Source organism: Rousettus aegyptiacus, unplaced genomic scaffold (assembly GCF_014176215.1).
Source record: "Rousettus aegyptiacus isolate mRouAeg1 unplaced genomic scaffold, mRouAeg1.p scaffold_m13_p_4, whole genome shotgun sequence".
In the NCBI taxonomy this organism is placed as follows: Eukaryota; Metazoa; Chordata; class Mammalia; order Chiroptera; family Pteropodidae; genus Rousettus; species Rousettus aegyptiacus.
The window spans coordinates 50,260,523-50,288,258 of record NW_023416307.1 but is presented as its reverse complement, the minus strand read 5'-3'; the positions used below and the strand labels follow the sequence as shown (position 1 = coordinate 50,288,258).

General features: G+C 35.6%; 1 protein-coding gene and 2 non-coding genes across 3 annotated transcripts in view; 1 reads left to right on the top strand and 2 right to left on the bottom strand.

Annotated features, from left to right (window-relative positions):
• Window positions 1-25,430, bottom strand: part of UBXN7 (UBX domain protein 7) — a 41,003-nt gene extending 15,573 nt beyond the window's left edge. The window contains exons 1-5 of the mRNA XM_016135258.2: window positions 25,285-25,430; window positions 10,421-10,568; window positions 9,725-9,792; window positions 4,954-5,019; window positions 3,603-3,715 (exon numbers count right to left, since the gene is read on the bottom strand). Of these exons, the coding sequence (XP_015990744.1) occupies window positions 3,603-3,715; window positions 4,954-5,019; window positions 9,725-9,792; window positions 10,421-10,568; window positions 25,285-25,357 (468 nt within the window). The 5' untranslated portion in view covers window positions 25,358-25,430. The remainder of the gene's footprint in view (window positions 1-3,602; window positions 3,716-4,953; window positions 5,020-9,724; window positions 9,793-10,420; window positions 10,569-25,284) is intronic.
• Window positions 19,196-19,314, top strand: LOC118602444. Its single transcript, XR_004950718.1, has one exon. It is a non-coding gene; the product is annotated as a 5S ribosomal RNA (ribosomal RNA).
• A 1,172-nt stretch (window positions 25,431-26,602) lies between the features above and the next one.
• Window positions 26,603-26,721, bottom strand: LOC118602501. The gene has a single exon (XR_004950724.1). It is a non-coding gene; the product is annotated as a 5S ribosomal RNA (ribosomal RNA).
• Window positions 26,722-27,736: the final 1,015 nt, after the last annotated feature.

Here is a 27,736-nt window from a genome sequence, read left to right as displayed (position 1 = left end):
GTTGCTCTGAATTAACATTCAAAAGCCACCACAGGGAGACCCAAGGACAAGTGTGGCTACACCAAATAAAGAGGTATGTGATACAGATTATCTGTTGGGGGTTGGGGATTGGGAGGTGGGGTGGGGAACAATGGGAGACTAACATCTTTCCCAGTTCCAAAGAGATTAGTAATTTACATAGAAGAAAAAGTATGTTTCAGTAATAAAAATACATGCATAAAGACAAGAAAATATATTAAAATGTGCATAGTACTTTTTAATGAAAATTAAAATTTTATTATCTTTCCTTACTAGTTTTCAGATTTTTCTAATTGTCAAATTTGAATAAAACTAAATACAAACTACATATAAAGTTTATTTAGGAAAACTAACATATTTTGTTATTAAATTGGTTCTTTACATTTTTAGCTAAAATAGTTTTACCTGCGTTTATAGCAACAAGCACTTTTGAAATTAACAACGTACTCTTAATAATTAAGACTAGGTGCATGTGTAATTACATGACAACAATATGCCTTTCTTATGAAAATAAGGAATACAGAAATTGTTCCGATTCTTTCTGTACAATATTTTTCAGATTATGCCATTTAACAAAGATTTAATAAATGCCAATTATGTGCCAGAAACTCTTCTAGGCACTAAATACACAATAAATAAAACAAGGTTTCTATGTTCATGGAACTTAAGAGTTTAAATGTGCCCTTGCCGAAGTCAGATCATTCACCCTAAGTACTTTGCTCACTAAGCTCTAGCTATATTGGTTCTCTTAGCTATTGCAGAAATGTGCCTTGCTCCCTCCCTTGAGTACCTTTATACATACCAACTATCTGCTCTGCCCCTGGATGTTCCTATGGTTAACATTCCCTCATTTATTCAGGTTTCCATTCAAATCTTATTCTCATCCTTTCAGAATCTTCTCTGATCTTACTATCTGAAGTAGTCTCCTCTCCTTACAATAACAAACATATGTGAAACCTATAAAATCACTCTTGCTTTTAATTTGCCTAGGAGAACACATGCACCTTAGTGGTCCCAAACAAACAAAAAGCTGCCCTCTCTCTCTTTCCCTTATTCTATTTTATTCTTTCTCCCAGTACCGACTGTAATCTGAAATTATACTCCCCACCCTCCTACATATACATAAAATATATACACACTAAATATGTTTACATATATACATAGTTTTTTATTTGTGTATACTCTGCTTCTCCCTCTTGATTAAAACTCTTTGATCATAAGAACTTTGTATAATTTGTTTACCACTACCTCCCTGTGGCAGAAACTGCTCATAGGCACCAAATACCCATCTGCCCCTTCTCCCTCTTAGTAAGAAAATCTCTAATTTTTAGCTAAGTGCCTGGATTTCCCAGTGTCCCCTTGAGGCTGGGTGTGGCCATATTGCCAAGTTCCAGTTAATGGGATGTGAGCAGAAGTGATGTGTACAATTTCAAGAGTCTTTAGAGGGAAAAGGTGTACCCTTCTCAGTCCCCTCCCTCCTTCATACTGGCTGGGAAGCAAACACGAGGATAATCATGTTGACAAAGACAAGCAAGACCTAGGAAACAGAAGAAACTAGAAAAAACGGCACTTCTAGTAACTTCATAAGTAGAGGAGAACCATCCTAATGGCCTGGACTTCTGTCTTGTCTAAGCTACTGTTTGTTTTCCTTCTGGTCTCTCTAGCATGCAGTAAAATCTTTATCCCGTCAAATATAAACCCTATCACCTAGAACAAGGCCTTGAAATGGGAGGCCTCAGTAAACATTCACTGAATGAGCAATTAATCAGTCTCTCATTTGTTTAGCATGAGCCAGAATCTTTGAATATGTCTACCTCTAGTTACACAAAGAAAGTCTAGTTTTAAACCTGTAAAACTATGGCTCAGATCTACATCTGATATTGTGCCCAAAACTATGGGCCCTGCCTGAACAACCAAAGAATGTCACTGTAATTTTTAACATTCATCTAAGCTTCAATAACTTAATTTTGCACATTACCTCAATTTATATAAAACTAATGGATATATCATTAGTTATCATGAAATGCCTACTTTTTCTGGGAGTGTTCATGTCATTTAAAGACTCTTAGTGATAAAAGTTTAGTACTATCAGTGAAAACATGATAGATCATTGCAAACAACACAGATCATGAATTATGAAGAAAAAAAGGTGCTAAAACTTAACAAAATGAATCAAACTTCAGATGACAATATCAAAAAAGTTCACATTTTCCCTCAATAAACAAGCAGCAGAATAACTGCCTATGAGCCCAAAGTGACTACATTAAATCAAGTTCAGAGTTATTTCATCAAGCCCTAGAGCAACTCAAAAGCTAATGAAAATGGAAAATATGTCAAAACAAGCTCATATCGTTTTTGTCTTTCAAACTGCTGCTATTCTCTCTCAGTGGCTGTATTATCATGAGAACAGTAGAAAGGATAGGCAGACAAGCTGCTTGGAACACTAAAAAGTATATGCGGCTGCCATGTTTTAAGATCACTAGGGAATGATGAAGAAAACTGAGAAATCTAACCTGATATCTTTGAGCTGATGAATGAATAGTAAAGGCTCTCTCAACTCTAGACATTTACATGACAAAAAGAAACCTTCCTTTGGCCAAATCATTTGGATTTTCTGTTACACAGAGCCAAACAGTTTCAGGTTTTACAATTCAGAAAATTGAAAGTAAAGAACAAGTTTCTAAAGAACAAGAAACTAAAGAACAATGAAAATCCTAAATTCTTCATTTAGACTAGTATGAGAGTATGTCGAAGGACAAAAATTTTTTAAAACAATCATAATTCATGATCAAATGTGTAGCTACTAATATTTTTGTGGTTATTGTTTGATCTACTTTATCCTAAGAGAGAAAACTTACCTGAAATTTAAGTGACTTCTATCTATGGAAATGCTATTCTGATTCAAAATAACATTATTAACATGCTAGTCAACACACAAAAGCCCTTTGAACACCTCAACATAAAAATATTTAAAATCCTAATTAAACTCATTCTTTAACAAATACTATGTTTGCTTTAAATGCCTGACGCTGGGTCCCAAGGATTACCAAAACAAAAGAAGGCTTCCCCTCCTCTCACACCAACAAGCTTATATTTCCATAGACAATCAAATAAACCTGCTCTTGAAACTTTTTCTTTGGCATTAGCCAAGACAAAGCCAAGAACTGAGGGAGAATATGTTCTGCAATGCAGATAGTCTTTTAAAATACACCAGGACCCCCAAGGAAAGTGGAGAAAAGATAATCTACAAACAATTCACAAATGGACAACAAACACACACAGACTATTCTCAGTAGCAGTCGAATATATGTAATCCAAATGAAGACTGAAAAAATAAAAGAACTACCCAAATGGCAAAGATTCTAAGATGATACCACACAAAGCTCATCATTTATCAAACAATTTCTGCTGATAGAAAGATAAATCCATGTAACCTTTTAGGTATATCTCATACTTACATCATATTTAAGATGTCGATTCTCTATACAGTATGCTAAAAACTATTTTTGCTCTCAGAAAGAAAAAAATGGCATTGAAAATGCAAAAGGATGTGCAGCTAAGGCTCAGAATTTCCAATGACTTACTGTTTCAAAGCTGCCTTTATGCATCAAATCAATGGGTGGCCGAAATAGATCTGCAAGGGTCGTTAGTTTCTTATCTATTGCTCCTCCATTTCTTAATTCCTGTTCCTGCCGAACTACAACATAAGAGGAGAAAGTTCAATTAGCTATAAAATAAAAGGCACGAATCTCACAATATGAAAAACGTGTCAATTCCAAGAATTACTGAACAATGTGCTTGACCTCCAATGCAAATATTAAATGCTACTTCTAAAAAAAAAAAAAAAAAATGCAAAGTAAGGTAAGAAGGGAATCTCAAGACTCGGTGATGGTCCTCCTCTACCCAAAGGTAAAGTTAAAAGCAGACAGAAATCTGTACTAGAGTCACCTAATCAAAATATTTCCCCTTCACATATTCAAAACGTTAGCATAGGAGAAAACTTTCATCTCCATTTATCTAGCTCTTAAAGTGATCCTAATTTATCTGTTGTTTCTAGCCACATTCCCAATCTTTAGATTCTGGCAGTTAAGAGAGAATGACCGCTGGGTGTCACCTTTTTCTAGAAGGCCATAGGATTGCCCTGAGTCAGTTTGGGTTCCCCTTCAACTCTCTCCAGATTGTAAGGCCTATCTGTGCTTCAATGAGCTCATTATAAATTAATTGCAAAATCAAACATTGTCCAAGAGTTTCTCATATATTCTCTAAACATAACTGTCTTTTTCTTTAGAACTCTGTTCCTAAACCAGTACTAAATCCTCTAAAAGTGTAAGGCCATGCTTCTCATTCTAACTTATTCCAAAAAAAGATATAAACCTATTTTAAACAACCGGAGCCAAAGTGGCTTTTTGGGTGGTGTGGCTTTTTCTTCTTCTATTTTTCAATCCCTTCCAATAACCATTTTCATTGTGGTCATCACTTTAATTGACTGATATCGGGATCCTGAAGGAAATCGGTTTTTAAAATTATAGTCAGTATTTAATTACCCATTCAAAAGCTGATTAAGTTTGTAAATTACCAGATTTCTTACATTATCTCCATCTCTCTATTCTTCTATCATCAAGTAGGTTAGAATTTGGGACGATTCAGCTCTAGGGGAATTAATAACAATTACAGACCGAATTCACAATTTCATTTTTTAAATAAAGTGACTCCTCAAAGGAATTAGTTCTAATATGAATCATCTTTATCTTTTCAATAAAAAAGTATATAAAACAAGCTAAGATCTTGACTTGTAGGGGACTGTATGGGTGCTTTTTCACCGTGTGGTTTTATATGTGGGACAGAGTAGGGAAAGGAGAGTAAGACAAGGAAGAAGGAAGAAGGATAAAGAGAGACAGACAGACATAAAAGATAATCTGGTCCACAGATACCTACTAGTTTCAGTTTGAAAATCCCGGAAACCATCAAATATTGACCTTGCAGGCCGTCGTCTTTTAGGAGCTTTAGGGGGAAAGAACAGAATTGATACAATAATTTAAACATTAATTTTAAACAATTCTAAAACTTCCTTATCTCTATATATTTCTTGTTTTAAAACACTCACAGATTCATAATGGTGACCTCCTTCAAAAACCAAAAATATTTTTAAAACCTTCATGTCATTCATACATAATTCCATCATCTTCGACCCAACCATTTTGTTTTACAAGTGAGAAAATTAAAGCCCAGTTAAGAAAACTTATGTAAAAGATAGGAAGAAAGAACATTTTGAGGATGACTCTCCATGTAGACGAAGCAACACAATATCTTTTTAAAAACTATTATTTATTATTATTTATGCCTACAGCACCTGGTCTTCCTAGGTGGTCTCCCATCCAAGTACTAATCAGGCTTGACCCTGCTTAGCTTCCGAGATCAGACATCGGGCTTGTTCAGGGGGGCATGGGCAAAGACCATGGACCATGGCTCCATTGAGGCACAAACCCAGGACTTTCTGCGTGTAAAGCAGGCATGCTAACTGCTACACTATGGAACCATGTCTGCAACACAATATCTAATTCAGGTGAGCCTGGAGGAGATGACTATTCTTTGGGAATACACTTGAATAACTAAGTTCTAAACCACAATATTTGAAAACTACTTCTTAGTGAATACACACATAGAATTATAAATACCAAAACACAGTTTTAATTTTGGACGAAAAATTTTCTATGGTTACATAATGGTTAAGTAACAAAAAAGTTAATAGAACCAAGGTCTTTTAGTACCCCTGTAGTGTTTAAAGCCCAATCCTCAAGTATTTCACAAAGTCTATAAGGCAATAGTCAAAATGTTATCCTCCCTTATGCATGTGTTTTTAAACTTAAAATAATTTGCCAGATCATTTATATACATTACAATAATAAGGATATTTAATGATTCTTTCAATATGAGTAACAGTTATTAAGTTGGCTTTTTGCACTCCTGAGCAACATGTAATCAGAACAATGTTCCACGTTAATAAACGATGATTAGTAGTAAGATAGATAGAAGTATAAATTGAATTTTTAAAAACTTAAATATTGCATTCCCCCCTTCCCTTTCTTTATAAAGAGGCAAAGAATGTTATTCTTTTCAATTCTGGAACTATTTTTGATCAAGAGGTCGTATTTCAAATGTCCGTTTCTAGCAGAAATAATATAGTCTCTCAATAATGCCTCCTTAAAGCTCATTATCAGATACTTTTTAATTGTAACAATTAAGAAAGTAAGAGTATCTTAGGATAAGTTATAGAGCAGCTACTTAAGAAAGCATATTATTATTGGGGAGGCAGTAGTTTTGTTCTACTTTTAAATTGCCAAAGTCAGTATTCTACATTATCTGCACCCCCCCCACACACACTAAAACATGTGTGCACATCTCCCAATTTAGCCCTTCTCTATTAGGCACTTAATCTCCTAGGATTCTCAATGGTTTCTTATTGCTAGCCTTCTACCCAATCCCTTTTATTTCTTGGGCTCATAACTTGCTTCCAACTGTTTCTCCCTTATTTATCCTAAGTCTAACCAAGAACCTCTCCTCCGGCCACAATGCTTGTCCTAGGACCATTATTACTCCTGCCCACCTCTTCAATATGTGGTTTCCTGATTCCTCCAGACCATCTGCTATAAAGCAAGTATCAGTCCTCTGTACAATTGCTCTAATTCCCACATAATAGGAATGCTGATCACTGAGGTTACGGGCTAAAATACAAAGAACTAAAAAGGATTCAAAAGAAGCTTCATAGTCAAAATAGGGAAGAGTAAGACAGGTGGAGAAAAAAATTAGTGAGAAGAATGGCATTGTTTCACAATTTCACAAATCTGTTAATAACTAACTTAGAGAAGATACCTGGATTTTCGGATCTGCTTCTGCATTCATTCTGCTGCTATTCCTTTAGTTTAAGTATATGAAGAAAGTTAAAATTCAACCTCACACAGACATGTAGTTATAAAAAGGAAGAGTATTTTAACAATATTTTAAGATAATAACGAATATTCTTTGATACTACGCCAAAACTCAACCAGTGGTAGTTTCTTAAAGGTTAGTTGCAATGTGGAATCTGTAATCTTATCAGTGAACTTTTCATACTCTGCTCCATTAAAATCTATTGGCCCACGTGATAGTCTCTAATGTGGCTCCCAATTATCCCTATCTCCTGATACTCATAACCTATGAGTGAACACCCTGAGTATGGGCAGGATTAAAAAGAATGTGACAGAGGTGATGGGATGGGATGAGACGTCACATGATTAAATTTTAAAAAGATAGTGGCTTCCATCTTGGGATTCCCTCTCTGGCTCTCACGTTTGCTGTGGTAGGGGCCTGATGTCCCCAGCAAACCAAGAGTCACATGAGTGGGCTCAGAAAAAACTTCTATTCAAGCTATGAGATGATTTTAGCCCTGGCTGACCCCTTGATTGTAATTTTGTAAGAGACCCTAACTAAAGGCACCTGGCTAAGCCATACCTGGATTCCTTAGTTCCACAGAAACTGAGAAATAACAAATGTTTGTTTCAGAAAGCTAAATTTTGAAGCAATTTGTTCACAGCAATAGATATATAACCTCTCTCTATACATATGCAATCCATCTTACAGTCTGAATAGATCTTTTACCTATGCATGATTTTGAAACATCATATATTGGCCTTCTGGAAATGTTTGTTCAATGAGTTATTTAAATATTCCAAATATTGACCATTTCATTACATAATATTTTTTTTTAAAAAAATCACCATTTGTTAATACCACCACTAATCTCATCAGAAAGCCTTTTAGTGGGGAGCTACCAAGCTCACAATAGTGAATATAAACTTTCTAAAATTCCAGTTTATGCCTGAAACCTTTTTTTTTTTTTTAATCACTGGAAACAAATAATATCAGTTGTTTGCCTTAGAGCAATAATAGGCTTTGTTTATATTCAAGAAAATGTCTGCCAGATGCCTGAACCTAAATAACTATACTTGCCAATCTGTCCAGGAAAAATAATGTTCCATGTAAAAGCAGCTAGTTCAGCTTGCAATTCAAACAACTATACAAATGCTTTTCCTTAAAGTAACCACAGTAGTTTAGTATGCAGAAGTGCTTTACGCACACATCTATTTCACCAAATAGAACAGGTTAAAAGTGTGTACTGAAGGTCAAAATTTAATAAAATTAATTTTTATTGTTTCATCAAGAACATTATTAAATAAAGTTAGCTTTTATTTTTTAAACTGTGAATGTGTGGCAAGAAAGAATTCAATGAATAGTACTATAGTTGGTGTTAGTGGCCTTTTTCAGTTAATATGTTGCTTTTGAATCATCAGTCCAAATATCAACACAGTAAAAAAGGCAAAAAAAACTTCTAAGTATTATTATGAAAATAGCTTTCATCTTACAAATCCCCTGAAAGGGCATCAGGGACCCCCTGACCACACTCTGAGAATCATTCTTCAAATCAATACTGTCCTAAGAAGAAAATAATTCTCCAGAGGTCTTTCGTAAGTTATAATAATATCTAATAATGACAGTTAGGACTGACTTCCTAACTGTGTAAAGTTATTCTCATCCCCCTCCTTAATGTATATTAAACCAGAGGTTAAAGGAGGAAAGTAGGGTTTCACATGTAAACTCTTTTGTCTCTGTTCAACAGCAAAACAGCATAAAATCTATTTCCTCTAGTCTTCTCCGCTCAAAGATTCTGGCTTCTTCCTTGCAATAATGAAGATAAAGCTTTCAAGGGTATTACTCCTCAGCTCCAAACTCATAACGTTTATATTAAACAAATTATGAACAATGCTTTATTACTGCTGGTATATTAACAGCATAATGAATGGTTAAATCGAACAGTCCAGAAAGCACATACTATATTTCAATATTCAGATCGATATTATAGTATTCTTCCTTCCATCTTTGTTTCTGAATCTAGAAGGCATATTTTTTCGTTTCTGCTACACTAAAGTCCAAAGCTGCCAAGTTAAAAATTGATCTTCAAAAAACTCTCAAGGTCCTTTCTCAAGTCAAAAGATATGGTTTATGTATTTTTTTTCAATCTTTGACAACTTATTTGTTCTCCTTTAGTCTAGTTTACCTGCAAAACTTTTCATAGGCCTATTTCTCTGTTATTCTCAATATGTGTAATATACATTTCTATGTGTTTGTCTGCCTAACCAGATTATTACTTTATCTTCTATACTTTAAATATATCTATTAATGCCTAAAACATCTGGCTCACAAAAGGTAAGTAAGTGTATATTAAACTTATTAAACATCCTATTTTCTACCATCTCCTCTATGCACCCAGATTGATATCACATTTTTTTGCATGGATTAGGTATTACTTTCTCCTTTGTTCAAAACAAGAATAGCATGTCTAGAAATTAAAAAAGAGTCAAAGTAAGGCATAATAAGACTAAAAATATATCAGTCAGGTAGATATCTAGAAAACAAAATTATCTGGAGTCTTTATCTAATGATAGATTGATTGGTTTCCATTAGAAGGCAGCTCTTTTTTCGTCCTTTTGGCCTTCTGAAAAAAACCAATCATGCAACTTTCCTGAGGGGAGTACACAATTACAAGATAAGAACTGACTCTACACCTGATGTAGCAATCTTTGAGTAAGCCTTCGTACCTTTTGATAGCTTCATTAAAATTGTAAAGACAACAATAAAGTCAAACAAAACTAAGGAAAAAAGGTAAACTTACCACCAAACAAAGGTTCTGGTTCCACCAATATTTCCTGCTTTTGTGGAATTGGGGCACGAACTTCTTCTCTATTAAAAAAAACAAGTAGGAAAATATCAAAATAAAAACTGTTTTTTGTTTTTTTTTTGCTACCTGTTCTCTTGTGAATGCATTCAAATTAACAAGTAAAATGAAAACTAGACTTAGTGACTTTTAGGAATCACAGTGATGAATGATTGTCACACAGTTTCCATACAAATGAAATAAAGTACCTGACACAGATAGCTCAAATGATTTCTAAAAAAAAAAAAAAATAAAAAAAATAAAAATAAAATGTATTTCTCTTTTTCCTCTCACGTTCCCTCCCCTAAATTCTTTCAGGAAAAAAGATAGGGAAATTAAAAAAAAATCAGGCAAAAAAAATTAATTGAAACATATAGGCTTAATAAAAGCAATATTACATTACTACATTAAATAATATTTAAACCACAGACATATTAAAATATGCTTAAACAAACATGCAATGAATTTTATGCTTGTTATGAAGATAGCACTTTAGAGAGTTTAAAGCACGTAAATACGAAAATTTCTACTGGACACTTTTTCAGACATTTTCAACTACAATTTTTTTCCAAAACAGAGAATTGACCTGATAAAAATGCAACTACTTGATTTAGAAAGGGGGTAGGCTCCTAACAATAAATACTAAATTCGTACTCTGTGTGTGGTCTAACAGTGGAGACACTTGCTGAACTGGTACTGGGCTCTTCAGCGATTCCTCCACCATCCAAAAACATTGTGACTGCCATTTCCAGATTATTGTTGCAGGCTTCAAGCATATGTTTCCCTACACTTTCACTTGCACCTGAAATAGCAAAAAGACAGGGGAAAAAGTTTTAAAAAGACACCTTCTTACATTCAGTTATTAGAATACAGAATTCTCAAGCAAATTAACAGTATAGTACTTTTTTCCCTTATAAATGAATGACTTCTTTAAAAACCTGTTTCTTTACTTCTACAGTTGACTGCTTAGTGTGAAATATACAGAGCTAGCAAAGCAATTAGCAGCATTAAAATAGTAGTCTTCCTTCATAATAAAATAAAAACTAAATAAAGCATTTATTTCCATTTCTTTAAATGGACAAACTATATATTTGTTAATAAATTGAAATAAAAAATGAAAGACTACATTCTAGAAAGTTGGAAATACTTTGTTAGAAAGAATGCAATTCACGGTTAGTATATCTATTTCTATTAAAAATAAAGCAATTTTCCTAACAGTCGGGAGAGAAGTGAGATAGAACATTTTGTCAAAGATATAACTAAGTCAAAATCCGGTTAAAAAAAAAAAGTCAATCTTCATCATTTAAAACTGGCCCTATCACGCACTTACTAATTTGTAAAATCAGCATTGTCTGTTAGATGCAATGTAAACTGGTAAAGCCCTTTAGGAAAATAATTTTACAACGCATATCAAGAAACATAATAATACTCATTCCTTTCTTGACCCAGTAATATGGGCTTCTAGTCAAAGAAAACTTATTCTTTTATTTATTCTACATAATATATGTACAAACATGTTCATATACGTGTCCAGTACAGCTTTAGCTAATATGAAAAATTGGTAACGATGTCTAATAGCAGAGTCTGAATTATAGAATCCATCTGATGGACTATTTTGTGGCCATTAAAAAGCATCTCAGGCTTTCCATTTGGAGTGACTTCTACCTGAATGAGGTCTCTTACAATCTACTTTAATGACGTCTGTTAGTTGTGTGTGTTATATGTTGGGAGGTGGTCTGAAATTGTCTTTCCTGAAAGACAGTTTTACTGGATATGTATTCTATTTTAAAGCTGAGAGCTAATTTCTCTCAGTACATTGAAGATAGACTTCCAATGTCCTCTGGCCTCCTGCTCCTGAGAAATCAGTTGTCTCTTTCCAGATGCTTTTAAGATCTTCTCTGTCTTTGGTCTTCTGCAGTTTTACTCTAATTTGTCAGGCCTGATTTTATTTCCTCTTGTTGGGATTCACTGGACTCCCACCAGATATGAGAACTGTTATCTTTTATTGATTCTGAAAAATTATCAGGCCTTCTATTTAACAATTACCTTACTCCTGTCACACCTACTTCCTTCTGGAACTCCAGTTAGACATATTGAAATATGCTTAAATAGATGTATGCTAAAACTCTTCATACTGTTTTTTTATCTGCTCACTGAGCTTTTAATTTCAGCTCTTTTTTTTTATAACTTAAAAGTTCTGTTTTTGTTTTTCTTCCTAATCTGCATGGTCATGTTTCAGAGACCCTTACTTCATACTCGTTTCAATATTACTTAAACTTATGGGAGTGACTAAAACAAAATATAAATTTTCTGCAGTGTCCAGAGGTCACTGTCTTGTTTCTGCTGCCTCTTGTTTATTGCACCAGGGTTTTTGTGATTTTGTAATTTTTGGCTGAGATCTCATGTGCCTTGGAATTTTAATCTGTAGATTTTTGAAGCCTGGGTTGAAGGTTTCCTAAGAGGATATGATTTGATAAATTTTGTAAGGCATCTGTGGGTACCACCAAACAGGGACCACTTCAAATACACGCTTGACTTTAAGTTTTATAAGACCACATGTAAATGTGAGAGGGTAATCCATATCTTTCTAGTTTAGCCCTACTGCCAGAGTGCTGGTCCTACTCTTAATATCTCTAATGTGTTTTCTCTTCTCTACTACTACCTCTAAGGCTTTAAAGCAAGCCCTTAATACTTCTTACTTGGATTGCTACAATAGGCTCCTTCCTAACTGATCATCATTCTATCTTCTGGCTGCTGAGGTTAGATCCATAATCTGAGTCTGATTATATTACATCCCAATTTAAAATTTCTTACTCTCTGACACCTACAAAGTCCTTTGTGATCAGGCCCAGTTTATTTCTCTGGCTTTGCCTCTCCTCTTCCCTGCACTACACAATTCAGCACAGTCATACTCAATTACATATTTGGAATATCCTTATCCTTCCTCATCTTTCTTCCCCTCTTAATCTAGTTCATGCATGCTCAAGAATCACCCTAAATGCTACTCTGTCAATTTGTGTGCTCAGCATTCTCTATACTACCTCCTCACTCCCACTCCTCTGACATGTTCTATAATATACATGGATATACTACTAAGCAGTAAATGGTTTACCTTCTGACTTCTCCAAAAAAGAAACTTCTTGAACACAGGGATAGGTCTTGGTATCCTCAACACCTAGCATGTTTGCTTGCATATGATCAATGTCTAATGAACTGACTTAGACCTATGTTACAGTAATCCAGCTCACCAGTTATTACACCAGAGAACGAAGAGCCACGCTTCAGCCAAAACTCTTCTACATCCTTTAAATTTTACACTGTGGGCATGCATTTATGTTTTAAGTTTTACGTTTTACTTATAAAGCAATATGGTAACACTGTGTAAATCACAAACAGCAAATGGGTACTTAGGATAAATGGACTTAAGATAAAATTTCCAGTGAGAACATCACCTATAAATTTTACAAGTGCTCTATCTCAAACAATGTAAAGTGAAAAGCACATGCTCCAAAAAACTGTCAGATGAAAGAATAGCTATAGCTTCGTCAGATACCTGACAAAGACATATACCTATGTTAGTGAAAAAAGTTAAAATTATTTTCATATAACATGAGTGGAGAAAAGCATTAATATACAACATTATAATTTAATTAAATTAAAAAAAATAAGGCACCTGATCATTTCACTTAAATCTCTAGAAATTTATATATTTATGTTTGCCAAAACTCTTTTTGGGAAATTGGACAAATACAGACTTGCTTTTTATTTGGGGGCTGCCTTCTATCTGGGTAAATATGGTAATTTAAGTTACATAGGACCAGAAATGTTTTTTCCTTTAAAAGGCTTCAGATATTACTAAAATTTGAGAAACTATCTTCAACTCTTCTCTCTCCTTCGACTGCAAACATCCCATTAGTCAGCCAACAAATCCTACAGTTTCCATCTAATTAATCCTATCCATCCTGTCCTCTCTATGTCCATTGCTATAGTCTTGATCCAAGCTTTCAACATCTCTTACATGAACTATCACATCTCTCCATTCTTGGTCATGTTTCCTTTGATATATCTTCTACACTGGAAAATAATGGAAATTTAATTGTCTCCCCTTTTCAACGGTGCATTGCTGACTGGAAAAGTTTCCATTTCTCTTGAGATGTATACAATATTTAGTTGTTATTTACTGCTTCCATTTTATAATCCTCTGCTCTCATCTCTCCTCTATCCAATTTCCTCCAGCCACAAAAATCTACATAATCTAGGCAGATCACCTGGTGGTACTTTATAATGCTATGTATGCTCTTGCATGATATGGATAGTGATATTAGTCAAATCAATCCCCTCCTTTTTCTCGACAACGCACCAAATACCCATCTTTCTGTTAAGTTTTGGACCTTCCCTCTCCCTCCTCACCCTGAAGTAGATATAGGAACAAATATATATCCTTTATCATGGTGGTTGGTCTCAACCTCTATCGTTGTCTCTGCTACCTTTTTTACCTTGCAAACTTTAAAAACTCACTGAACTGGCCCAGTTTTAAGTTCTCAGTCAAGATGACCCAAAAGTTCTCATGTTCTAGCATGTACAAATTTACATTCTCAATATTAGAAAACACGCTTTAAGAAAATAAGATCTCAAAAACAAATGCAACTTTTTGAGGGTGTAAACATTAATAAAGGGAAACCTCACCGATATGGAATCAGGAGGCCAGAAGGGGGAGCTCACAGTAGTACTACTTTACGTCAATTACAAACCCCAATAAAAGAAATCTTCAACATGAAAGAATGGATTATAGGCCCCAACAGGAAAAGATGTACTCTGACACTGCATTTCCTACAAAAAATCAATTACCACAGCAACTCTGCTAATAAGAAACCTTATCTCCTTCAACTGTCAACCACTCAAATGAATTACTGCTTTTCTACAATGGACTTTCATTCAAAGCAATTGCCCCTCAACTTCCTCTTTTTCTCCATGAAATAACTTTCCTCTCCTTTGTTTGCTGGATCTGCCTATGGCTTTTGCTGGAGCTTGCTTGTTCCAAATTGCAATTATTTGCTGTTCTCAAATAAACCTTTTGTTATTTGTAAAATAATCTTTATTTTTAAGGACAACAAAGGCAAAGAATTGTCCATATATCCCAAAAACCAACTTTATGTTAGATATTGAATACAAACTTTTGAGGCAAAACCAGCATAAATTTGATGAACAATGTCAAGGCTCATGTGTTTCTGTATTATTTCTCATAAAACCTGAGGCTTTGTTTCAGTGCTTTTCTAATATTTTTACACTATGTCTAGTTATACTGTGTTATACAATTATACTTCTTAAATGCTAGTCTATAAGTTCAGTGTCTATTGTACTCCGCCATTTTAATTTACTTATCTATACAGCAGTTTTGGAGAGTTAAAAGGTTCCCATTGGCAGACTACTCTGGCAGTTTGTTCTAACAGAAAGACGCATGAACTGTTACATTTGCCTCATGATAAACCTTAAAACTAGCTTCTCAAGGCATCTACTGATATTTTTCTTTTCAGTGAATTAACTGGCTGAGTTCATACCATTTTGGCTTTGGTCCCTCTAAGTGCTCACGTTGCACTAAAGCACCACAAAAAGCACAAAGAACATGCTGATGGCAAGTGAAACTTCCATATAGCAACCAATACTGGCTGCTTTCACTCCTTATAAATTTATTTGTTCATAAGGAAATTCGACTTAAAAATGACCACTGCATACAAATAGTTGTTCTCATCCTTTGCAATACACTCCAACAATCAGAACTCCAATACCATTGACATGGGAACCATTTAAAGAATTTGTGGGTTCTGAAGTAAAATAAAAGATGCTATGAAAATCAGGAACTTGTTAAGCCAATCCCCAGGCAAGCTAGCCTATCAACAATACAGTCTGTCTCAAAAGTCTTTTCCTAACTGCCAAACTTAGTGAAGAGTTAAGAATGTATCAATTATTTCACATTGTGAATTAATTCAGTCATATTGCTTCCCCTTAAAACAGTAACAAATTAAAGGAGAAGATAAAAGAGACTATGGGAGTTGCTTCAGGAAAAAAGAGATGTAAGCAGTTTAACATCCCAAGTGTCTCTTGGGAGAAAAGTAAAGCCCTATATGAAATGCCACATTGGTGGGGTGGGGTGGCAGGTGACTTAGAGCACCAAAAAGACACTGGGTACCCTGGAAACAGAGACACCAAACACTTGAAATGAGGTACCAAAAATTTTCCTCTTATAGAAAGATAAATGATGATGATGATGACAGACAGATAACAGATATAGATGATAGATCATAAACAGACATGATAGATACAGATGACAAACAGATGATAGATAGATAGATAGATAGATAGATGATTCATAGACTTGAAAAAAAAATTTTGCTGGCTAGTCCTACACCTAGTAATGAAGATAAAACATTCTTCATATTCCCTTCTGTTCTCAGGCTAGGGAGTATAGCATAAACATTAAGAGTCTGGATAGTTCTTAGATAAACGTGAGTTTGAATCATAGTCCTATCATTCACTAGTTGTGTGGCTTTGAGGCAATTAATTTCTCTAGCTCTTAGTTTCCTGTTATAAAATGGGGATATTACCAACCTCATAAAGTGCTTGTGTGGGTTAAGGAAATTCACATTAAATAACATGGCACAACTCCTTACTGGCAAATAGTTGGCTACTAATAAAAAAGACTGTTCCAAGTTATATGGTATTCAAGCTATACATCAATTATAAATGAAAAATCCTGGAAGTATTTTTATACAGCTTATGGAGATTCACATCTTGTCTGATAGTAAACAGGCAGAGTAAGACATCTTTTTCTTTTCCTCATTCATATGAGGCTATGAACATGTGTTTCACTCATGTCATACATTTATTTTTTCTTATAAAAAAGAAAAAAGAAATACCATGAAGAAAGCAAAAAATATATATATATTACTCTAGGGAAAAAGTCAATGTTATGGATAAAAAATAAAATAAATGAAAGGGACCTGCTCCAAAATCTGTAATAAGTAAACAGCATTCCAGTGTGCTGAGGAGAGGCATAAAGAGTTGATAGAGGCAGTAGAAAACTTAAAGTATAAGTATTCTCAAATTTTCAAGGTCCAGAGGTCTATTGAACTATAGATTAAAATAGAATTTATTAAAAGGGATTATATGGGGAATAACTTTAAGTCACAAAAATAAAGCTACAACAAATAACTGTGATATTTTGGGGGCAGATGGTATCAACACTAGAAGCCCATTATTGTCATCCTATCTATAATCCTCACTTAACCATTTAATGCTAGAAACTAAGCTGCAAGCAGCGTACCCCGAAAATGGCACTATCATACCTCTGTTGACAATTTCGCAGGATTAACTCTCATCACTGGAGCTTGCCACAGTGACCTGCAATATCTTAAAAAAAAAAAAAATGGGGGGGTACTCTTCCTATGAAGTTTTTCTTTTTCTTTTTTAAAGGAGGGAAGCATACGCTAAATTCTGGCAAGACTGAAGAAGGCAGTGTTAGAGAGGGGCCCAAGAAGCAAATTACACCATTCACTTTCTTAAATAAAGCCAAATTATCTGAACCATCTGTACTTGTATATCAGTCATTCCTAGTGTATCACTAATTGTATCATTTTAGAAACAGAAGATAACTGAAAGATAATTAAATATTCCAGTGGTTCTTAAGGTCGGGAAGTAGTAGAGACATTTAGTAATGTGCGACGACCTTTTCTTGGTGTTTCATGACTTGGGGGTGGGAAGCACCACCAGCACTTAGTGCAGAGAAGTTAGCGGTGCTGTAGTAGGTTGAAAAATTCCCCCACTACTCCAAAGACTGTTTACATCTTCATTACAAACTTCCGGCCTCCAGAACTCTAAGAGAATAAATGTGCGTTAAGCCATGCAGTTTGTGGTAATCTGTTACAGCAGTCAAAGGAAACTAATACATGTGCTAAATCTGCAAGGATAGAACAGTTTTACACAACAAAAAAGTATTCTAGCAGAAATGCTAATAACACTCCCACATAACTAAACGGAGGAATATGAAGAAGTGAAGGTTAACTGAGAGGACAGAGGAAAAGTAAGGAGAACTAAATGATATAGGGGGAAGGAACAGTGATAGTTACAAGTCTTGCCTTTATACTAAGAGGTAATGACAATTTCTGATGGGTCAGCTGAAGAACTCTGAACTTCTATCTCATTACATTCAGAATAAAGAACATATTAAAAGGGAGGGCAATAAAACAAGTTTTCAGATTTAAACTGTCTGTAAACTTCTTTAAATGGGCTTATTTTGAGGTCTCTATATGTTAGGTAGCAGTAGGATAGCTTAATCTAACCCAGTGTTCTTAATCTGTTCAGACTGTTATAATAAAAATATCATAGACTGGGTGGTTTAAACAACAAACACTTATTTTTCACAGTTCTGGAGGCTGGGAAGTCCAAGATAAAGGCTCCAGCAGATTTGGTGTGTGGTAAAGACCCACTTCCTACTTCACAGACAGCTATCTTCTCACTGTCTTTACTTGGCAAAAGGTACAAGAGAACTCTCTGGGTCTCTTTTTTAAGGGCACTAATCCCATTCATGAGGGCTCAACTCTTATGACCTAATCACTTTCCAAAGGTCCCATGTCCTGATAACATCATGTTGGGGATTAGGATTTCAACATATGAATTTGGAGTGAGGGGAGACATAAACATTCAACCCATAATCTATGGCAGGAGTCCCACTTTATTGTTTCTCATCATATGTACCCTTTTTATTTATCCCTTATCTTTTCTTCCTGCCATCTATTTTAAGCTTGCTAATGGCACCAAATAGCATTATTTAACCCAGCTTCTGGCACACAATTTATCAGTGGCCATTTCCTTGCTGCTGCCTCATAGTTTACACTCTCTCCGTTAATGAGAGAGGAAATAGCTCCAAACCTGTAATTCAGTCCATGTCTCCACCATAGCTGGAAGGAAGAATCAAGACTTTGTAGTCTCTTATGCCCAGTCTCTATACTACTTTCAGTACTAAAGGACAGTCTCTTCACTACTATCAAGGAACAAACGTATAGGAGTCACAGAGTTAGAAAGAAATGGAAGGAGGAAGGTAGAAAGAGAGAGGGAGAGGGAGGGAGAGAAAAAGAGAGGGAAAGGGGCAGAGAGAGGAAGAGAAGGAGGGAGGAAGGGAGGAAGAGAGGGAGGGAGGGAGGAAGGAAGAAAGGAAGTCCATCTACAGACCCCTTGCCTCAGAGCGATAGAGCACAGATATGATAAGGACACAAAGAGGTTACTTTTTGGTTCTACATTTCCTATAGAAATGATAACATAGTAAGCTAGACTGGAAAGGGAATGGGTATTAGTTCTAAGAAATAAAGTGAAGCGTTTAGCGTCTTCATCAGCCTCCCCTCCTGGAGTTTTTAAACATTCAGAAATAGAAAACATGCCTACGGCCATGCCACCCTGAACACGCCCGATCTCATCTGGTCTCAGAAGCTAAGCAGGGTCGGGCCTGGTTAGTACTTGGCCGGGAGACCACCAAGGAAGACCAGGTGCTGTAGGCATAAATAAAAAAAAAAAAAAAAAAAAAGAAAACATTAAAAAAAACAAAACCTCTATACACAGAATAAATTTATTAAGTACAAGAGGAATGAAATGATTAAGTTAGGGGAACAAAATTGGCTGGACAAAGCTAATTTTTGTCGGATCAGCAAAAAGAACCTACAGTAAGGGTAGTAACATGAAAGAAAAATGTATGGGCCTGGGAGTAAAGATAGCAGAGTTCTAGACCCTGTTTCACCATTACCTACACCAGTGCAAACCAGCTAGACAGTACCAAGATAAAACCAGAAATTCCAGTGTAAGCATTTAGACATATTTACAGCAATTCAATAAGAGTAATTTTATGTCTGTTGAATCTAATTAAAAGTTGAGGCTTCAAAGATTTATGGATGATAAATTATCATATGAAAAAATGACCAATATCATTAGTCTCTAGGGAAATGTAAATTAAAACCACAATGCCATACCATTACACACCTATTAAAATGGCTACAAAAAAATGGGCAAATGGGCAAATGGAATTCTCATACTTTACTGACAGAAATCCAAAATGGTAATGCAGACTTTGGAAAACAGTTTGACAATTTCTTAGTTACACATGTATCACAAATCCAATAATCCCACTCCTATATGTTTATCCAAAGGTAAATAAAACTTATAATTCACACACTTGTACACTATGTTTTTTTAGCAGCTTTATTTATAATTCTCCAAACTGGAAAAAACATAATTAGCCATATATTTAATAGATGGATAAACAAATCGTAGGATATCCATATAACGGTATAGTATTCACCAATAAAAAAGGAAACACTCATAGCACAACATGAATGAATTCAAATGCAATATCTTAAGTGAAAGACGCCAGACTCAAAAGGCTACACACTGTGATTCCACTTATATTCTGGAAAAGAAAAACAATAGACAAAAGGATTAGGCTAAAAATGGGGGGGAAGGGCTGACTATAAAGGGACAAGAAGAATTTTTGGAGAATGATAGAACCATTGCTGTGTCTTGACTGTGGTTACGTGATCATATGCGTTTACCAGAACTGTACACTAAAGAGGGTCAATTTTATTCTATGTAAATGATAACTTGATTTTTAAAGATTTGGGCTTACATTTTCATTTGTCCTTCTATTTCATTTTTAAGCAATTAATTTTTATTGTTTTTAATGAAACTATTGGTCCATGAAGATTGGATTTTTTTTTTTTTTGAAGGTCCTTTTCTATAAATAAGTTTGAGAAGCACTGACCTAAGTCATTTCACTTCTCTGGGCCTTCAATTTCTCATATTATTAACTCAGAAATGGGTCAAGATGGCTACTAAGGTATCTTCTAGCTCTAACTAAAAAAAAAAAGTATCGAAGGTGAACACACAGTATAAATATACATATATGCCTTACTGTTAAAATGTACAGCTGAAACTTACTGGATTTTGTTAACCAATGTCACCACAAAAATAAATTAATTTTTTAAGAAATATCTATGAATATTTAATGATTTCTGGTTTCCTAAAGTGCCTACATATCTGAGGTATTACTGTACTCCCAATGATGGAAGTTCTATCACTAACTCCTGATTTTCCTTCTACATCTTTGGCTTCCCTTTGCAGTCTGTTAGATGTTAGTGTTCTTTCAGTTTTGTGTCCTGGAACCTAATATTTTCTCACACTACACTTTCCCCTGCAAGACCCACTTTTATAGTTTCAACTGCCATCAATATTACTCCTCCGATGTCACTCCTCCTTCCAGACCCAAATATTTATTTGCTTACTAACAGCTCAAATTGGAAGTCACACAGGCAGCAACTAACCTAAAACTTAACTAACCATTTCCCCAAATAACTTCTATACCATACCGTCACAAACATCAACATGTGTACAAAAACATGTGTACAAGATGTACAAAACAGAATCTTAAGCTTCATTCTGACGCCTCTGACTTCTTCCCGTATCTCTGAGTCCACTTCTCTGCCACTAACTTATTTCAAAGCACTAGTGTCTTCCTTGGACTAATGCAACAGTCTTCTACTGATCTCTATGCCTATCTCTTCACTATAGCCAAGTAGTTCTTTCTAAAAAATCCAAATCTGATTATGTCACTCTAATTAAAACTTCATTGATTGCCACTACATTCAGAATAGACAAGATTTCTTAAAATGGGTTACTAGGCCCTTCCTAATCTGGCATCCACTTAATTTCTTCAGTTCTGTTTATTGCATCTCTCACTAGCTATGCTCTATTCATCTGGAATTATCATCAATTCCCTAAACCTATTGTCTCTGCTTTCTTGTCTCTGTACGTATGTCTGTCCCTATCTCCTCCAGGCCTTTGCCTCAAGGCCACCTGCTAGAAACAGCTCTCCTCTTAAGTTTTAGCTAAAAAATTATTTCTTCTGGGAAGCTTTTCTTGACCTCCCTTTTCTGTGCTTCATAATAGCTCCTTACCATTCTCCTACTGTATTATAATACCTAAGTATGCATCTGTATTCCTGTTAACCTTTAAGCTTTTTTTTGAGCACATCCATCATGTCCTCCTCACGACAGTATTCCTAGGATCTGAACAATGGCCAGCACATAGAAATCTATCAATAAATACTGAATTTATGAATAAGAGTCCATTCACGACTCAAAATTATTACCTCCCTAAATTTCTATTCGAATGTCATTATCACTCTTTAAAATAGTTCTTAAAATTCCAAGAGAATTTCGATATCTAGAACACTTGCAACCACCTTTCCTGACAGAGAACTTAAGAACATTTTACTACTAACTCAAGAGAAATGTAGAAAAGACTACGAAGGAAATTGGCCACAAAGCCAGATACTACACACACCAGTTTCTAAATTTCTAAAACAAATATGTATTCATTCTATAACTTTAGAGAAATATTAAACTAAGGTCTCTTCTACAACTGAGGTTCCACAATTTAGACACCTACTATGCACAAAGCTATACTATCAAATGCTTGTACTCTTCTCAGCCTCCACTTCCTATTCCCTCACATTTTGTCCTTACCTTTTGATCATGTTTGTTTTTACCTATTCTATAACATTTATGTATCTCTTATCTCAAGAATTATACTGATTACATCTGTATTTTGTATATGTGTGTGGTAGGATGTCAGCCTAAGTTGGTGTTGATTGGTAATGCCATGGTTCAAAACATTTTTAAAAACTGTACTTTTGGAATTACCTTCATATCCAGCAGCACATTCTTGCCTCATAATTTGGGAATTGATATAACTTTTGAAAGCAGTCAGCAGTCATTCAAAGCCATGTATGATGAATCAAACTGAGTAATACCATAAAATGCAGTAAACTATAATAAGACTGGTTTCCTATGTAACTTCAAATGATTTTAACGGCATCAGTGGTAAAGGAGTACAGCTTCTCAATGTGATTACTTCAAAGAGCATCATTTCCCTTGGCTACTTGCTTATCAAAGAGTTTCATCATGGAAAAAAATGTCTGTATGTTAACCAAAAATTTCAGAATTCTAAATTATGTATACTATGATCTACAACATAAAAAGAAAAAATAAGAAAAATAAAAGTATCTAAACAAGAATTGGACGAATAAATGTAAAATAAATATTGCTGTTGTGAAAGTGGATTAGTTTTTCTTTTTTAAAAAATTTCATGTGATGTTTTTATTTTAAAAAAAATCTCATTACTTCACATTCACTATCGTATAGAGAAATCTGTTCTATTTGGTGAGAAAAAGACTTAAAACTCTTTAAATTTTGTTTGATTTCTAAATGCCACAAAGAAGGCAAGACTCATATTTTTGAAAACGCATTACTTTTACCAAAATATTGAGTTTCTCGATAAGTAAAACATTTCTGAAATCAGAGCATTAAGGTCACTTTGATTCATCCAGCAATTAATAAATACCAAATACCATTTTATCGTCAATACCATTTAAACTACACGCAGACAGAACTCCCAAATTTCTTTTAAAGATATGTGAAAAAGACTAATGGGGTCAATCATGTTTCTAATAGTTAATCACTATCTTAAAAAAAACCCCAAAATTATTAATAGAAATTCATAATAATTAGTAACAATCTAAGGCATTTTCCCTTTTTCTAGACTTCCAAATACTATGTTCTACTGACGGTCTCCAACTTGAATAGGAAATTATAGATAGGCCTGTGACAAGGAAACAAGCCATGTAGACTAGCAGACAGAAACAGAATTAAAGGAATTAAGTGAATCACTTCATCTTACTACACTTTGGATTCTGTCTACATCTAATGAAAATGTAGCATCAGAAGAAATAACATGAATTTAAAACAATCTGAGTTCCTGAAGGAGTGACAGCATTAAAAACTGAAATTAAATAGGTAGCATCTTAAACTACGTCTAAAAAACTTGAATAAAAGATTAATAATGATAATCACTTCAATATATGATTCATTACAAAGATTTTCTTATATAAACATAATGCAACTATATTAACTTATATATACAATAATTTTCTAATTTTCTCCCTAACAGTGATTGCTTGGCCATTGGGAAATGCATTACATCTTTAATAGTCCAATCACAAAAGTTTAAAAATATTTTTAAAAGTCATCATTCCACTCTTCATCTCAATTTGATTACAAATTTTACTTTACCAACTTTGACATGATGTTTCATATCCACAAGCTAAATAATTCATCAAACATCTAGTTATTATTGCAGAGTAAAAAATAAAATTAGCTTTAATTATCAAACAACCTGTCCATAACCTGCAGTAGCTAAAACAATATAAAATTTTACTTAACCAGGTCTTGCACGTCAAACTCTACGCACAGTGGAAACGTTTTCTACATCGAACAAATTAACAGATAAAGTATAGATTTGCTAAGGGAAGGAACTAACATTTTGACCTCCTTCCAAAATGACAAACTAGAACGGCAGAATTACACTCAGGCACATGGAGTACTCTTCTCTCAAATCACTCCACAGAGAACTTCATCATTTGCTCCGCCCTCTAATAACTCATGCAAAAAAAGTTCAGCACCATCAGAGAGAAACAAGTCATAGAGAATTCACAGAATGGCTCAGGGCCTTTCCTCCAGGCGGTTAGAGGTTCTGTGTGTGCCCTTCGCAGGGAACCAAAGGAAAAGGAAAACCGAAGGTTTGGGAGACTCTGACATCCAGAAACGGATTTTTCTCAAAGAAGTTTCTGCCGCCACCCCTATTTTATCAGCAAGAGACCCCAGCGCCATGGCTCAGTCTTTATGATATTATTATGGGGAGGTGGGAAACGCCACCCAGGATTCCTCAAGGCCTTCTCTATTAAGGTGTTTGAGGGGGGAGGAAAGTTCCCCCTCATTCTTCTCTTAAAACCTCAGTTTTGAAGGTACTCCTCAGCAGCCCCCCCTTTCTGGCGGCCTATCCCGCGGGATCCGTGAAGGCGCTGCTGAACCCATCAGCCTCGCCGTTAAGGCGGGAGGGCCCGAACACGCCAGGGCCACGGCAATGGCTCCGAGGGGCCCAGAAAGGGGAAGGGCAGGCCAGGGAGGGGGGGAGAATGACCTGGCCGAAGAAGAAAGGAAAAAGGAGGTGAGAGGATGCCCTGCACCTCAGGGCTGCAAAGAGAAGAGATGACGATGGAGGAGGAGGGCGGTGGCCCGGGTGCGGCCCCCCACCTCTCCCGCCCCCAGGTCCCTGGGCCGGCGGGGGCGAATAGGCTCGGTCCATTCCTCGGGTCTAGGCTGATGGGGTGGAGGAGTCTCCCTCCCCACTACGAGATGACCAAGAACTAGGGTTTGAGGTGCGAGCAGGCGGGGGTGGGGGGGTGGCAGTCTCCCGCCTGAACCCGGAGACCCGACGCCGTCGTCGTCTCTTCCTCAGGAGGGAGGACGGGAGCTGTGGGTAAAGCCCTAGGGAAGAATGCATGAAGGCATGGGGATGCTCGGGGCAGACCGGTCGCTCGCTCCAGACCCCACTCTCTACCTTCCGGTAACCGCGTCTCTTACCGGTGATGGCGGTGAACTGCTGAATTAACCCCTTCAGCGCCGACGACGCCGCGGAGCCCCCGTGGGCAGCCATCTTACCGCCGCCGCCGCCGCCGCCGAACAACAACACAGACACACACGGGCCGCCCTCCCCCACCTCGCCGCGCGGTTTGCGCAGGCTCATTGACTGCCACAAGCCCCGCCTCTCACGCCCCGCCCACCCCGCGGCGGTCGGCGCAGGCGCACTTCCAAGCAGGTCGGAGAGCGGATTGCGCTCCGGGCTGGCTGTTCCGTTGCTCCCTGCTGCCGCATCCTTCTTTGCAAGCTCTGGTGGTGACTTCCTCTGCTCTCTCCAAGGCCAGTCTCATAGACGCGATATTGATTTCTGGTTTCCGAGGGAACCTTCGGGTTCAGCAGGTAGTAAGCTCTTCGCGTTTTAGCTTCACAAGCTTTATTGACAGACCCAACTGCCCGATGACAATTTATTTATTTCTTTTTTTCCAGGTCATAGCCCTCCTCTAGGTTTCCTGCAGCTTCCATCAAAATACAGAACCTATGTCATCGCCCTGAAACGACCTTAGCACCTGGTTTCCAACCTCTAAACTAATTGCTTAGCTAACCTAGTGCGGCGACCCATCCAGCAGAAGTAAAATACCAGAACTGCTGGTGCCAGTAAAGCACTGGGTGCAGAGTCTGACACATGGTAGTTTTTAATAAACTATTTCCGTCAGTAAATTTGTCAACCTTCGTCTCCTCTCAAGGTTTCGAGGTGTCGTTTATGTAAAAGGAAAATGGGTATATGTATATACAATAAAGAAATGTATAAGAAGGGCACTGTAAAGGTGTCCTCAAAACGAGAGGGGGTATAATACCATTGACTACAAAAACTAGATAACAGTTATTACTGTACCTCCATTAAATGGAGAGGCTAACAATGAGATCTGTAGGTTTATTTCCAAGGTGTTAGAATTTAAATATAGTGATATGATTTTTAGATTACTCTTGTGAAAAAGTGGTAAAGATTTGGAGCTGTAAAAGTAAAGATGTGGCATCTGTAACTCTAGAAAAATTTTGTAAAACTTAAAATAAGTTAAAAGAAAATGAGGCAAGAAATTAATAATAAAACTTTGAGAACTTTTTTAGATTATTAAAAAATATAGAAGAGCTTTAGAACCACAAGAAAATATATTTAAATACATTCCAGATCATGGAAATGGTTTTTTATTTATTTTTTATGTATTTTTATTTTTTAGGCGAGTCAAACTTTGGTTGACCTCACAGATTGCAAGGACCTTGTCAATTTCCAGTCCCTTATTTTTTTTTCAATTTTTTTATTTTACACCTACAGCGCCTGGTTTTCCTAGGTGGTCTCCCATCCAAGTACTAACCAGGCCCAACCCTGCTTAGCTTCTGAGATCAGACGGGATCAGACTTGTTCAGAGTGGTATGGCCATAGACAAAATGGTTTTTTTAAAAAAAGCAATTATAATCAGAAAAGAAACTGCCAAAAATATTATATATTGAATAATGGAAAATTGAAGTTTTAGATGACAACACATATCCCAAAGCTAAATCTCAGTTACTATTTGGATTATTTCACCAAATTACTCTAGGATTTTGTTTTTAATTTTAGCTCTGGTTTTAAGACACTTTATCTCAAAACGATGTGTAACATGCTTTTGCAATTTAATGGAATGACAGAGTAAATGAGCTTAAAGGGATATTCAACATAATCTGATTCAACACTTGTATTTTATCATGACTCTTGAGATTCAGAGAGTTTGAGAGAGTTCTAAGTTACACAATAGTCCAGTAGAGCCTGGAATCCAAATACCTTGAATTCTAGATAGATGTACTATACTCTGATTGTAAATTAAAATGGCAACATTTCTTTTGTTTAAAAGAACAAATAGATTACATAGTTTTCAAAATCCAACTATGGGCTATTGACACAAGATATATCTAAACATAAGAATAAAGAAAAGTTAAAAAGTAAAAAAGGTATACAGAGGTAGTATTAAGGAAATGGAATAGCTATATTAATTTCAGACAAAATAGACTTTAAAGCAAAATGTATTACTAGTGATAAAACGGGTCACTATATAATGACTAAAAGAATAAATCAGCAAGAAGAGAAAATTCTAAATCTATGTACCAAGTAACATGGTTACAAGTGTATATAAAGAAAAGTTGATATTTAAAGAAGAAATTTGTCAAATGTACAAGTATACAATGCCCTTAGACAAAAGTAGTAAAGCTATAGAAAATACTCATTCTATTCAAGCACATGTGGAATAAAATAAAAATTGACCATAAAGCAAGTCTCAACAAATGTCAAAGCATTATTATAAAATAGAACATATTCTTAAAGATCAGTTAAGTTAAAAATTAGTTTTAAAAGGATAACTTTTAAAAAAACTCATAATACAACTTGGAAAACTGAAAACAAACTTCTAAATAATGAACGGGCCAA